The 15,324-nt window shown below is 44.9% G+C and overlaps 1 protein-coding gene across 2 annotated transcripts in view; it reads right to left on the bottom strand.

Moving 5' to 3' along the window:
* The window catches only part of LOC122540568 (apolipoprotein A-IV-like), an 18,620-nt gene extending 11,918 nt beyond the window's left edge, over window positions 1-6,702 (bottom strand). Inside the window, exons 1-2 of one of the 2 annotated variants that reach the window (XM_043676439.1) lie at window positions 6,617-6,679; window positions 5,695-5,796 (exon numbers count right to left, since the gene is read on the bottom strand). In XM_043676439.1, the coding sequence (XP_043532374.1) occupies window positions 5,695-5,796; window positions 6,617-6,665 (151 nt within the window). In that variant the 5' untranslated portion in view covers window positions 6,666-6,679. Of the gene's footprint in view, window positions 1-5,694; window positions 5,797-6,616 lie in introns of both variants that reach the window. The other variant, XM_043676440.1, reaches the window with a different exon arrangement.
* Window positions 6,703-15,324: the final 8,622 nt, after the last annotated feature.

The raw sequence follows: 15,324 nt of genomic DNA, 5'->3' as shown, positions 1-15,324 counted from the left end.
TGACCTGAAATCCATCTGCCACTTTTCCGCCCAACTCTCCAGTCTATCTATATCCTCCTGTATTCTTTGATAGTCCCTTATGCTTTCTACTACTCCCACCAATCTTTGTGTCATCTTCAAACTTGCTGATCATACCAACAGTGCCCTCTTCCAGATCATTTATGTATATTACAAACAACAGTGGCCCCAGCACTGATCCCTGTGGAACACCACTGGTCACCTTTCTCCAATTGAAGAAACTCCCTTCAACTACTACTCCCTGTCTCCTGTTGCTCAACCAGTTCTTTATCCACCGAGCGAGAACATCCTGCACACCATGTGACTTCACTTTCTCCATCAATCTACCATGGGGAACCTTACCAAACACCTTACTAAAGGCCATGTATATGACATCAACAGCCCTTCCTTCATCTATCAACTTGGTCACTTTCCCGAAGAACTCTATTAAGTTGGTACTGCATGATCTCCCCCGCACAAAACCATGTTGCCTATCACTGATAAGCCCATTCTTTTCTAAATATAAATGGATCCTATCCCTCAGTACCCTCTCCAGCAACTCTCCCACCACCGACGTCAGGCTCACTGGTCTGTAGTTACCCACAATATCCCTACTACCCGTCTTGTACAGGGGAACAACATGTGTCATCACTGTTAACAGGAATAGTGCCAGAAGACTGGAGGATAGCAAATGTTGTCCCCTTGTTCAAGAAGGGGAGTAGAGACAACCCTGTAATGAGAGACCAGGGAATCTTACTTCTGTTGTGGGTAAAGAGTTGGAAAAAGGTATAAGAGATAGGATTTATAATCATCTAGAAAGGATCACATTGATTAGGGATAGTCAACACAGTTTTGTGAAGGGTCGGTTGTGCCTCACAAACCTTATTGAGTTCTTTGAGAAGGAGACCAAACAGGTAGATGAGGGTAAAGCGGTTGATGTGGTGTATATGGATTTCAGTAACGCGTTTGATAAGGTTCCCCATGGTAGGCACAAAATATGGAGGCATGAGATTGAGGATGATTTAGTGGTTTGAATCAGAAATTGGCTAGTGGAAAGAAGACAAAGGGTGGTGGTTGATGGGAAATGTTCATCCTGGAGTTACTAGTGGTGTACCGCAAGGATCTATTTTGGGCCACTGCTGTTTGTCATTTTTATAAATTACCTGAATGAGGGCGTAGAAGGATGGGTTAGTAAATTTGCAGATGACACTAAGGTTGGTGGAGTTGTGGGTAGTACTGAAGGATGTTGCAGGTTACAGAGGAACATAGATAAGCTGCTGAGCTGGGCTGAGAGGTGACAAATGGAGTTTAATGTGGAAAAGTGTGACGTGAGACACTTTGGAAGGAGCAACAGGAATGCAGAGTACTGGGCTAATGGTAAGATTCTTGGTAGTGTGGATGAGCAGAGAGATCTCAGTGTCCATGTACATAGATCCCTGAAAGTTGCCACCCAGGTTGACAGGGTTGTTAAGAAGGCACAGTGTGTTAGCTTTTATTGGTAGAGGGATTGAGTTTCGGAGCCATGAGGTCATGCTGCAGCTGTACAAAACTCTGGTGCGGCCGCACTTGGAGTATTGAGTATCATTCTGGTCACCGCATTATAGGAAGGATGTGGAAGTTTTGGAAAGGGTTCAAAGGAGATTTACCAGGATGTTGCCTGGTATGGAGGGAAGGTCTTACAACGAAAGGCTGAGAGACTTGAGGCTGTTTTCATTAGCGAGAAGGTTGAGAGGTGACTTAATTGAGACACACAAGATAATCAGAGAATTAGAGAGAGTGGACAGTGAGAGCCTTTTTCCTCTGATGGTGATGGCTAGCACGAGGGGACATAGCTTTAAATTGAGGGGCAATAGATACAGTACAGATGTCAGAGGTAGTTTTTTTACTCAGAGAGTAGTAGGGGCATGGAATGGCCTGCCTGCAACAGTTGCAGACTCGCCAAGTTTAAGAGCATTATAGCCGTCATTGGATAAACATGGAATAATGCAGGTTAGATGGACTTCAGGTGGGCTTAAGTGGTGCAACATCGAGGACCGAAGGGCCTGTTCTGCGCTGCAATGTCTTTGTTCCACGTAAAGTTCCACCACAGGTAGACAGGATGGTTAAGAAAGCATTTAGCATATTTGCCATCATTACTCAGACCATTGAGTATAGGAGTTGAGACGTTATGTTGAGATTATTACAGGACGTTGATGAGCACACTTTTGGAGTACTGTGGACCAGTTCTAGTCATACTGCTATAGGAAGGATATTATTAAATTGGAGAGAGTCAGAAAAGATTGACCAGGATGTTGCTGGGAATGGAGAGTTTGAGCTATAAGGAGAGGCTGGATCGCTGGGACTTTTTTCACTGGAGAGTAGGAGGTTGAAGGGTGACCTTATAGAGATTTATAAAATCATAAGGGACACATTAAGGTGAATAGCAAAGGTCTTTTCCCGAAGGCAGGTGAGTTCAACACGAGAGGACATATTTTTGAGATGAGAACAGAAAGATTTAAAAGGAATCTGAGGGGCAACTTTTTCACACAGAGGGTCATTCGTAAGTGGAATGAACACAGAACATAGAGTATAGAATATAGAACATAGAACAGTACAGCACGGTCAGGCCCTTCGGCCCACGATGTTGTGCAGTGCATTTATCTTAATCAAAGATCTAACCTACACACCCCTCAGTTTACTGCTGTCCAAGTGCTTGTCCAGCCATTGCTTTAATGTCCCTAATGTCTCTGACTCTACTCCCACCGCTGGCTGTGCATTCCACACACCCACCACTCTCTGTGTAAAGAACCAACCCCTGGCTTCTCCCCTAAACCTTCCTCCAATCACCTTAAAATTATGACCCCGCATGACAGCCATTTCTGCCCTGGGGAAAAGTCTCTGGATATCCTCTCATTACCTCGTACACCTCTATCAAGTCACCTCTCTTCCTTCTTCTCTCCAGTGTGAAAAGCCCGCACTCACTCAATCTCTCTTCATAAGACAATGGTCATGATTTGGAGATGCCGGTGTTGGACTGGGGTGGACAAAGTTAAAAATCACACTACACCAGGTTATAGTCCAACAGGTTTAATTGGAAGCACTAGTTTTCAGAGAGGCACTCAAAAAGCTAGTGCTTCCAATTAAACCTGTTTGACTATAATCTGGTGTTGTGTGATTTTTAACTTCATATATCAAGCCCTCCAATCCAGGTAGCACCCTCGTAAATCTTCTCTGCATTCTCTCTAAAGCATCTACATCATCCCTATGATGAGGCCACCAGAACTGGACACAATATTCTAAGTGTGATGTAACCAGGGTTTTATAGAGCTGCAGCATAACCTTGTGGATCTTCAACCCAATCCCCCTGCTAATGAAAGCCAATATGCCATACGCCATACGCATTCTTAACAACCCTGTCAACTTGGGTGGCAATTTTGAGGGATCTATGGACATGGACCCTAAGATCCCTCTGTTCCTCCACACTGCCAAGAATCCTGCGTTTAACCCTGTATTCAGCATTCAAATTCGACCTTCCAAAATGAATCACTTCACATTTACCCAGGTTGAACTCTGTCTGCGACTTCTCAGCTCAGCTCTGCATCCTGTCAATGACTTGTTGTAGTCGAGTGTGTTGCTAGAAAAGCCCAGCAGGTCAGACAGCAGCCAAGGAGCAGGAGAATCAATGTTTCAACATCAGGAAGGGCTTATGCTCAAGCCGTCGATTTTTCTGCTCCTCAGATGCTGCCTGACCTGCTGGGCTTTTCCAGCACCACACTCTCCACTCTGATCTCCAGCATCTGCAGTCCTCACTTTCTATTACATAATGTCTGTTGTAGCCTGCAATAGACCTCGACACTATCTACAACACCACCGACCTATGTGTCATCGGCAAACTTACTAATGCCCTCTTCCACCTCCTCAACCAAGTCATTTTTAAAAACTACAAACAGCAGTGACCCAAGAACAGATACCTGTGAGACATCACTGGTCACCAACCTCCATGCAGAATACTTTCTATCCACCACCACTCGCTGTCTTCTTTCGGCCAGACAATTCTGTATCCAGACAGCCAGATTTCCCTATAACCCATACCTCCTAAATGAGCCTACTCTGGGGAATCTTATCAAATGCCTTACTGAAATCCATGTACACCATATCCACTGCTCTACCTCCGTCAACTTGTCTTGTCACACCCTCAAAGAACTCAATAAGACCTGTGAGGCCTGACCTGCCCTCACAAAGCCATTCTGACTGTCTTTAATCAAACTATGTTTTTGCAAAAGGTCATAAATCCTATCTCTCAGAATCTTTTCCAGTACCTTGCTTACCACAGACATAAGACTGACTGGTCTGTAATTCCCAGGGATTTCCCTATTCCCTTTCTTGAACAGAGGAACAACATTCGCCTTCCTCCAATTATCCAATACTACTCCCATGGAGAGTGAGGATGCAAAGGTCATCGCCAAAGGTGCAGCAATCTCATTCCTCACTTCCCGCAGTAACCTTGGATATTTCTGGTTCGGCCCTGGGCACTTATCTATCTTGATGCTGCCCAGAATTTCCAGCACATCCACTTCCTTAATATCCATCTGTTCAAGCCTATTAATCTGGTCCACTGTATTCTCACTGTCAACAAGGTCCCTCTCTCTAGTGAATACTAAAGCAAAAATCTCATTTAGGGCCTCCCCTACCTCTTCAGACTACAGACACAAATTCCCTCCACGATCTCTGATCGGCCCTACCCTCTCTCTGATTATTCTCTTATTCCTCACGTAAGTGCAGAACACCTTTGAGTTTTCCCTAATCCTTCCTGCCATAGCTTTCTCCTGCCCCCTCCAAGCTCTCCTCAGTCCAGTTTTGAGTTCTTTCCTAGCAGCCCTGTGACCCTCTAAAGCTGTACCAGATACTTGCTTTCTCAACCTTAAGTAAGCTTCCTTCTTCCACTTAATGGGAAGCTCCTCTTCTTTTATCATCCAAGGCTCCTTCACCTTCCCAATCCTTGCCTGTCTCAGTGGGACAACGTTATTCAACACTTGCAACAAATGCTCCTTAAACAGCCTCCATATTTCTGTTGTGCATTTCCGGTAGAACAATTGTTCCCAACTTATGCTCCACAGCTTCTGTCTAATAACAATATAATTTCCCCTCCCCCAATTAAATACCTTCCCATACTGTATGCTCCTATCCCTCTTCATGGTTATGGGAAAGGTGAGGCAGTTGTGGTCACTGTCACTGAAATGCTCTCGCACTGAGAGTTCTGAAACCTGGCCTGGCATGGTTCATTGCCTAGCACCAAATCCAATTTGGCGTCTCCCCTAGTTGGCCTATCTGCATATTGAGTCCAGGAATCCTTCGTGGAAACATGTGACAAAATCAGCTCCATCCAGACCATCTGCACTAAGGTGGTTCCAATCAATATTGAGTTGAAGTCACCCATAACACCAACTCTGTTACACCTGCACCTTTCCAAGATCTGCTATCCAATATGTTCTTCCATCTCTCTGCTGCTATAGGAGGGGGGAGGGTGTATAGAAAACACCCAATAAACTGACTGCTCCTTTCCTGTTACAGACTCCCACCCATACTGACTCAGCAACCTCCTTTTCTGCAGCTGTGATGCACTCTGTAATTAACAATGCTACTCCCCCTCCTCTTTTATGCGCCAACCCCCCCACCCCTTTCTTTTTACAAGATCTAGACCCTGGAACATCCAGCAACCATTCCTGCGCCTGTGAAATCCATGTCTCCATTGTGTCCATAACATCGTAGTTCCAAGTACTGATTCATGCTTGAAGTTCATCACTCTTACTCCTGACGCTCCTGCCAAGGGAAGTGGTAGATGCAGGTACAGTTACAACATTGAAAAGATATTTGGGCAGGTACATGAATAGGAAAGGTTTAGGGGGATATGGGCCAAACCCAGGCAAATGGGATTAATGTAGCTTGGGAAACTTGGTTGGCATGGGCGATTTGGACTGAAGAGTCAGTTTCTGTGTTGTATGACTCTATGTCCATTACACTCCATTCTGTTACTCACCCACACATTACAGACTATCCTGGTCTACAATTGCCAATTACCCACCATCCCTTAACAGACAGTCACCTGTTACACAGAAACTGTTACAAACCTACTGTTAAACCCCCACCCCCTACAGCTCTTACATCATCCCTTAACACATCTCTCATTTCAAACATAATCTGACCCAGCAGCCTGTCAACCACCTCCCATTACACACCAGCTCATTATGCACCTGCTATTACACCCTCAGTTGTTACATACCACCTGTTAAAAGCCTCACTGTTATACCCAACTGTTACACACCCTCCTGGTTATATATTCACACCTGTTTGTTATACCCTGCTCCAATTACACACAGTCTGTTATACACCTGTACATTGCACACTCACTTCCTCCTTACACACCCACATATTGCACACATGCTGTTATACACCAGCCCTTTTTACACTCAGCATTGCACACCCATTTTATTACCCAGCAGATAATGCAGAATGGGCAATGGGAACAGGGTGGAGTCAGGTTAATTAATAACAATTAATTAATCATAATTCTCACTAAGGAACAAAAGTGACCCCCAAAACAGGCATCTCATCAATGACCACAGTTCGATAAATCACAAACCTGAAACTGCGAGGATGATTAAAATTGAAGCTGTTGTCTTAAGAAACATGGTTGATACTAGCATCTTCGATTCATCTCAGAAAACAACATGACCTGACTCATATTTAACTCCCAGAGTCAGCTCTCTGTTTGGAGGAAAGTTATTCATTCACAGCTTTATGTTTTTGACTTTGTTAGTGAGAATATTGTGTCCTTTCTATGTTGTTTAATTATCATTCAAAGCAAACTATCAGTCATCAAATCACTGGAGAGAAATATTTCTGTGAAAGTTCGAGTGTTGAAATCCAGGAGGAGATTCTCAAACGCTGATGTCCAAACAATTGTAGCCAAGAGAGACAGCTAACCCCCTCACTTTACTGGCAATAGTTTCGCATTTACGTAGAATTAATTAATTGTTCATTGTGCATATAAAGTAGTAAACTTCAGGGTGGGTCCTGGTGAATGTTTGTTCTCCAGGTTAATATTTTTCAAACAGACAGACAAGAGTGAGAGCTGCAGAGTGGGCAGACCTGCTGGGCCATGTTAGGGAACATCTCTCTCTGTCATTATGGCCACCAGTCACACTTCCAGAAGAACAGACCATCCATCCCACCGGTCTGAATTGTTAACCAGCCACTCGCTCAAATAAAGGCAGAATACTGTGGATGCTGGAAATCAGAAATAGAAACAGAAATGGCAGCATTTGTGAAGACAGAGAGAAACAGAGCTAATGTTTCGAGTCTGGTGTGACTCTCTGAAGAGCATGTTGTGTTTTTATTTTATTCTAACTACTCACAGCAAGCACTCAGGCTCGAGATCAACTTGAGAAGGTGGAGGGTGAATTTATATAGCACCCAGTGATGGTGAGTCCCAAGTCTGTGTTAGCACAAAAGAAAAATCAATCCTTCCCGCACTCCCTCCCTCCCAGCACCAACAGGAAGGAGCTTGAATCCTGCAGCATCTGATGTTCGATCAGTGTGATGAAGCAATGAAGGCAAAGACACTGCTCCCTGTCACTGACTCTTTTGAAAACATTATGCACACAGTAAGAAATTCACAGATTTTATACTTGAGGGGAAAAAAAAATGAGTTGCAATCTCAGAATCGGAAAATCTGCAGATAATTTCACAAACATCTCACAGAAAATGTTATATAAATGTAGGCACAGTCAGGTCAACATCTAAAAAGATCCTGCTTGATGGCGAGAAATAAGCTTCAGTTGACTGGTGTACAACACACTAACTTCAGTAACAAATTCGAACACAAAACCTCCACCTCAAACTGCCCTCAGAGTTCAGACAAACATCCTAAAGATTTCACAGCTGGCAGCAGCAGGGAAGTTTTTCTAAATCATTCATGAAACACGTCTAGACCAGCATTTATTGCCCATCTCTAATTGCCCAGAGGGCAGTGATGAGTCTACCATGTTGTTTTGGGTCTGGAGTCACATGTAGGCCAGACCAGGTAAGGAGGGCAGTTTCCTTCCAACAATTGATGAATGATCATTAAGACTGTTAATTCCAGATTGTTATTGAATTCAAGTTCCATGTAGTATGACAGGATTCAAACACATGTCCCCAGGACATTACCTGAGTCCCTGGATTAACAGCACAGCAATAATATCACTAGGCCATTGTCTCCCTTTAAGTAAATGGTAGACATTACTAGTGGATGACCAAAGCCTGGAGAAGAACAATGCAGATTTCTGAAAGAACAACCCACAGGTCAAGCCCATTCAGGACAGAGTGGAGCCAAGGAAGTGACAAATAACTCAAACTCTCAGGGATTAGGGTGGCATGGTGGCTCAGAGATTAGCACTGCTGCCTCACAGCACCAGATACCCGGGTTTGATTCCAGTCTTGGGTGACTGACTGTGTGAAGTTTGCACATTCTCCCCGTGTCTGCGTGGGTTTCCTCTGGGTGCTCCAGTTTCCTCCCACAGTCCAAAAATGTGCAGGTTAAATTGTCGCAGAGTGTTAAGGGGTGTGTAGGTTGAGGTGCATTAGTCAGGGGTAAATGTAGAGTAACAGGGTAGGGGAATGGGTCTGGGTGGGTTACTCTTTGGAGAGTCAATGTGGGCTTGTTGGGCTGAAGGGCCTGTTTCTACCCTGTCGGGATTCGAAAAATCACTGCAAACATCATAGGGCTATTCTTAAACTAACAACTTCAATGTTCCTATTCATGTTGGGGGGTACCCAGTGGTGTACATGCAGCAGATCTTGCACATTTTGAACAATGCCTGGATGTTAAAGGGGTGAAAATATTGAATTTTTCTGAAACATGTCTGCTAGTTGGATGTGTAATCCTGGAGAGGATATATAAATTCCTGATTCACTCCCAGTGAACCAAGCTGCTCCTGATGTCATGGGTAACCTTGAGGAATGTTCCCCAGTTCCTCACTCCACAAAAACACAATTGACCCAACCACACTTTCCCTTCATTCTAGAGCCTCCCATTGCTATCAGACCCTGACAATAGCTTTGTAAAGGAGTTTTCTTTCTCTGTAATCTCTGCTACAGCCTCCTCAGTCTGTTAAAGGGATAGTGTCACTATCCTTTATCCATCACCTTTCCAAGCTGGGAGGCAATACGTGTTGATTCAACAGGACTTGGAGCTGTTACTTCATTTCAAAATAATTTCACAAACTTTCCTGGGAATTGTGTTTCTTTTACAAATATTTTTATTGAAAACCTTTTTAAATCGTTTACAAAACATTTATATATTAAAAAAAACACCATCAAAACAGAAAAAAAGGCAGTATAACAAAGCCAGAACACAGCACCATTGTTAATAAACGACCTACTATTCTACCAGAACAAACATATCTACTTACCTTAAACTAAACTACAAACACATTCAATAAATACTAACTTAAACTAAATTCAAATTACTTAAATTAAATTATATCTCACTACTGTATTCGACCTCACTCATCACCCCTCCACTGAGGCTCCCATCCCTGGGAACACCATCTACAGTCCCCAGATTCTTTATCCCCCAGTCTCCTCCTCCTGGGGCCCCACAGGCACCCAGGAATTCTGTTTAATCATACATTAACATAATAGTCTTCAAATGGAATTATTAAAGTATCCCAACCTGTTAAAAATATTCACTGTAAGTATCTCTACTTAACCCCTGGATCATGATTCACCACCAACTTCTCAAGGGGAATTAGGAATGGGCAGAAAATGCGAATGGAGCCAGTTACACTGACACCCACAAATGGCAGAATAAAGATAATGTGTGAACCTTGTTTAAACCCCGGGCTGCAGTTGAGCCAGTGTTTCTCTCACCTGTTTCCGTCTCCCAGCCTCACTGGCTCTTGCTTTACAAAAGCGGAATCTTATCAGCAGTCGATAAGGAGTTGGTCTGTTTGTGCAGGTTCATCGTCCTCCACTGATCCCAAGAAAACGTGGAATTTCCAACATCTCTGTCGCTGTGAACTGTGATACATTTGTTCAAATGTGATCCCAACTCCAATGAGCGGCCAAATTCCAATTAGAACAGGTCACCGTCTTCCCCCCCCCCCAATCCCTGCACTTCCTCACATTCAGCAACGTCCTGACTTCATCTGAAAGCAATAACCTTTTAATATTTATTCATTCATTGAGTATGGGTGTCATTGGCTGGACTCAATGCCTATCCCTAATTGCCCCTCTTGAGAAGGTGGGATGAACTGCCTTCTTGAACCGCTGTAGATTGAACCACATAGCCCTTAGGAAGGGAGTTCCAGGACTTTGACCCAGTGACAGTGAAGGGACAGCAGTATCTTTCCAAGTCAGGATGAGATCAGGTATAATATACAATGTGCACAAATAGAGAAATGTTTAGCAGTCAGGAAACAAATGGGTCTTTTTCCGAGTGGCAGCCAGTGGATACAAGGATCAGTGCTCAAACCCCAGCTATTCACAATATATATTAATGATTTAGATAAAGGAAATAATTGTCATATCTCCAAGTATGTAGACCAAGTCAATGCTGGGTGGAATAGTGAACTGTATAGGAATTGCAGAGATGCTGATGTGACCATCATTGTGAGTGGGCAAATGCATGGCATGTGAAATATAATGGGGATGAATGCGAGATTATCCACTTTGGCAGCTTATTATCTGAATGGTGTTAGATTGGGAAAGGGAGACATGCAACAAAACCTGAGTGTCCTTGTAAGCGCAGGTTGAGGGGGCAGTGAAGGAGGGAGTTGGTATCTCAGTCTCCACACTGGGTGGTTCGAGTCCAGGAGCAGCGATGCCATGCTGTAATGGTACAGGGTCTTGGAGTATTCTGTGCAGTTTTGGTTTCTTTAACTCACAAAGTATGTTCTTGTGAGGCAACAATGAATGTTTCCAAGGCTGGTTCCTTGGATGGCAGGACTGATGTATGAAGAGACATTGGAACATTTAGGATCATATTCACTGGAGTTTAGAAGAATGAGGAGGAATCTCATAAAAATTTATAAAATTCTAACAGGACTAGACAAAGTAAATGCAGGATGTTCATGACGACCAGTGAGTGCAGAACCGGGGTCATGACCATTTAGGACTGAAAATAGTTTAATTTTTTCATCCAGAGAGTGGGAAGCTTTTGGAATTCTTTGCTACAGATAGCAGCTGAGGCCAAAACATTGAACGTTTTGAAGAAGAAGTTAGATACAGTTCTTCGGGCTAAAGACACCGAAGGGTACGGGGGAGAAGTGGGAACAAGGGACTGAGTTGGATGATCAGCCACGACTATATTGAATGGTGGAACAGGCTCGAAGGGCCAAATGGACTACTCCTGCTCCCATTTTCAATGTGACTGGCTCAGACAGACTTGTACTTGGTAGTGTTCCTACATATCTGCTGCTTTGAAGATTAGATTAGATTAGATTACATTACATTACATTACATTACAGTGTGGAAACAGGCCCTTCGGCCCAACAAGTCCACACCGACCCGCCGAAGCGCAACCCACCCAGACCCCTACATTTACCCCTTACCTAACACTACGGGCAATTTAGCCTGGCCAATTCACCTAACCTGCACATCTTCGGACTGTGGGAGGAAACCGGAGCACCCGGAGGAAACCCACGCAGACACGGGGAGAATGTGCAAACTCCACACAGTCAGTCGCCTGAGGCGGGAATTGAACCCGGGTCTCCGGCGCTGTGAGGCAGCAGTGCTAACCACTGTGCCACCGTGCCGCCCACCGTGCTGGCCCTAGGACAGTACCCTGAGGAACTCCTGCAGAAATGTCCTGGAGCTGAGATGACTGACCTCCAACAACTATCTTCCTTTGTGCCAGGTATGACTCCAACCAGCAGAGAGTTTGCCCCTGATACTCATTGATCCCAGTTTGTTGAATGTAGCCTTGATGTAAAGGGCTGTCCCTCCCCCATCCCTTTTGGAATCCAGCTCTTTTGTCCATGTTTGAAGCAAGGCTGTAATGAGGACAGGAGCAGAGTGGCCCCAGGGAACTCAAACTGGGCGTCACTGAGCAGGTGTGGCACGGTGGCTCAGTGGTTAGCACTGCAGCCTCACAGCGCCAGGGACATGGGTTCAATTCCAGCCTTGGGTGACTGTCTGTGTGGAGTTTGCACATTCTCCCTATGTCTGCGTGGGTTTGTTCCGGTTTCCTCCCACAGTCCAAAAATGTGCAGGCCAGGTGAATTGACCATGCTAAATTGCCCATAGTGTTAGGTGCATTAATCAGAGGGAAATGGGTCTGGGTGGGTTACTCTTTGGAGGGTTGGTGTGGACTGGTTAGGCTGAAGGACCTGTCTACACACTGTAGGGAATCTAATCTTGATATCACTTTACTGATGATCGAGAGAAGACGGATGGGGCAGTAACTGTCTGGGTTGGATAAGTTTTGCATTTTATTTACAGGACATACCTGGGCAATGTTCCACATTATCAGGTAGATGTCAGTGTTGTAACTGCACCGAACAGCTTGGCTAGGGCTGCAGCAGGTTCGGGAATACAGGTCTTCAGTATTATTGCCAGAATGTTGTCAGGGCCCATAGCATTAGCAATATCCAGTGTCCTCAACTGTTTTTTGATATCATGTGGAGTGAATCAAGTTGGCTGAAGACCGGTATCTGGCTGAGATGGATCATCCACTTGACACTCCTGGGTGAAGATTGCTGCGAAGGCTTCAGCCTGGCTTTTTGCGCTGATGTGCTGAGCTCGTCCATTATTGAGGATGGGGATAGTTATGGAGATGTCTCCTCCAGTGAGTTGGTTAATGGTCCACCACCATTCACTGAGCTCTGTCTATCACTTGCTGCTTTTGCAGTTGCCATGCAAATAGTCATGCTTGGTAGCTTCACCAGCTTAATACCTTATTATTAATGACATGAATTGAGATATGAATATTTGTCAGGGCAGTGCTCCCTCAGCACTGATCCTCCTATACTGCGGCGTTCCCTCAGTGCTGACCCTCCGACAGTGCGCCGCTCCCTCATCACTGATCCTCCTACAGTGCGGCACTCCCTCAGCACTGACCCCCTGACAGTGCGGCACTCCCTCAGCACTGACCCTCCGACAGTGCGGCACTCCCTCAGCACTGACCCTCTGACAGTATGGCACTCCCTCAGCACTGACCCTCTGACAGTATGGCACTCCCTCAGCACTGCACTGTGTGTTAAATGTTGGGGTTTTCCTGTTGGAGGGAGCTGATCCCATGGCCTTTTGACCGAAGGTGAGGTCTGGTGCTGAGTTCCAGTCGGTTTGAATGGTTGGCTGCGTGTCTGTAAGGCTCGCTGCACGAGCAGAGCTTGTCCATAGCGAGGAATGGTCAGGGACTGAGTTTACCCTCAGGGCTGTGTCCAGCATCTGCTGGGGGCTGCAGTGACAATGATGAGGGTTTAGGGGAGTGTTACCTTGGGAAGGTGATGGTTATTGTTCCTTTATGATCTGTTATCAGGATTCTCTCTCGTTAAAGGAATCTCTGGATTTCAGGTTTCTCTCAATTACAAAACTTCCCCACAAACTTGCAGGATGACAGTTCCCTGGTGGTTTGTATCAGGAGAGTTGATGGTCAGATTATCATTAGATCATTAATCGAGACAGCTGGTAGATTCTGAGTAAAAGCAAATTATTGCGGATGCTGGAATCTGAAATCAAAAGAGAAAATGCTGGAAAATCTCAGCAGGTCTGGCAGCATCTGTAAGGAGAGAAAAGAGCTGACATTTCGAGTCTAACTGACCCTTTGTCAAAGCTTTGTCAAAGGGTCAGTTAGACTTGAAACGTCAGCTCTTTTTTCTCCTTACAGATGCTGCCAGACCTGCTGAGATTTTCCAGCATTTTCTCTTTTGGTAAATTCTGGGACCTGGGTTCAAATCCCACCATGGTAGATGGTAGAATTTGAATTTAATAAAAATCTGGAATTAAGAGGTCATAGAGTCATACAGCACAGAAACAGACCCATCGATCCAACTTGTTCATGTCAGATATCCCAAACTGATCGCATCCCATTTCCCAATATTTGACCCTTCCTATTCATATATCCATCCAGATGCCTTTTACATGTTGCGATTGTACCAGCCTCCACCACTTCCTTTGGCAGTTCATTCCATACACGTACCACCCTCTGTGTGAAAATGTTGTCCCTTGGGTCCCTTTTATATCTTTCCCCTCTCACCTTAAACCTACGCCCTCTAGTTCTGGACTCCCCCACCACAGGGAAAAGACTTTGCCTATTTATCCTATCCATGCTCCTCATGATTTTATAAACCTCTATAAGGTCATCCCTCAGCCTCTGACACTCCAGGGAAAACAGCCCCAGTCTATTCAGCCTCTCCCTCTAGCTCAAATCTTATAACCCTGGCCACATCCTTGTAAGTCTTTTCTGAATCCTTTCAAGTTTCACAACATTCTCCCTATCTCAGGGAGACCAGAACTGCACGCAATATTTCAAAGGTGGCTGAACCACTGTTATGTTACAACATGATCTCCCAATTCCTGTACTCAATACTCTTGACCAATAAAAACAAACATACCAACCACCTGATGAAGGAGCAGCGCTCCGAAAGCTAGTGCTTCCAATTAAACCTGCTGGACTATAACCTGGCGTTGTGTGATTTGTAACTTTGTACCAACTACTTTCTACTCTATCCTATCTACCTATGAATCCATTTTCAAGGAGCTATGAACCTGCACTGCAAGGCCTCTTTGTTCAGCAACACTCCCTTACCATTCAGTGTATAGGTCTTGCCCTGATTTGCCTTTCCAAAATGCAGCACCTCACATTTATCGAAATTAACTCCACCTGCCACTCCTCAGCCCATCGGCCCATCTGATCAAGTCGTGTTGTACTCTGTGATAACCTTCTTCATTGTCCATTTCAGCTCCAATTTTGGAATCATCTGCAAATACACTAACTGCGATTGCAAGAGTGGGGGTTTTGCACACTGATAGGGTGGTGCCAGACAGGCGAGTGTAGAGGCACATTGACATCACTGACCTGTCTTAAGAAAGTGAGAAGCTATCTGCAGTGCAGACCCAAAGCTGGGAGAGTGAATCACAGCAACAGTCTGGTCTGAAGCGGCTGACAGATGGTGGAGACAAGGCTCAGCCTGCCATCGAGAACAAGGCCGGTGAGGGTGAGACCATGCAGTCGATTGGGTCAAACAGCAGCCAATTAAAAGCAGTCAGAGTCAGGAGAATTCTTCAGTACTGAGGAAGAGTCACACTGGACCAGAAACATTCACTCGGTTTCTCTCTCCACAGAAGCTGCCAGACCTGCTGGGA

The sequence above is a fragment of the Chiloscyllium plagiosum genome, chromosome 35 (genome assembly GCF_004010195.1).
Source record: "Chiloscyllium plagiosum isolate BGI_BamShark_2017 chromosome 35, ASM401019v2, whole genome shotgun sequence".
Lineage (NCBI taxonomy): Eukaryota > Metazoa > Chordata > Chondrichthyes > Orectolobiformes > Hemiscylliidae > Chiloscyllium > Chiloscyllium plagiosum.
This window is presented reverse-complemented; position numbering and strand designations above follow the sequence as displayed.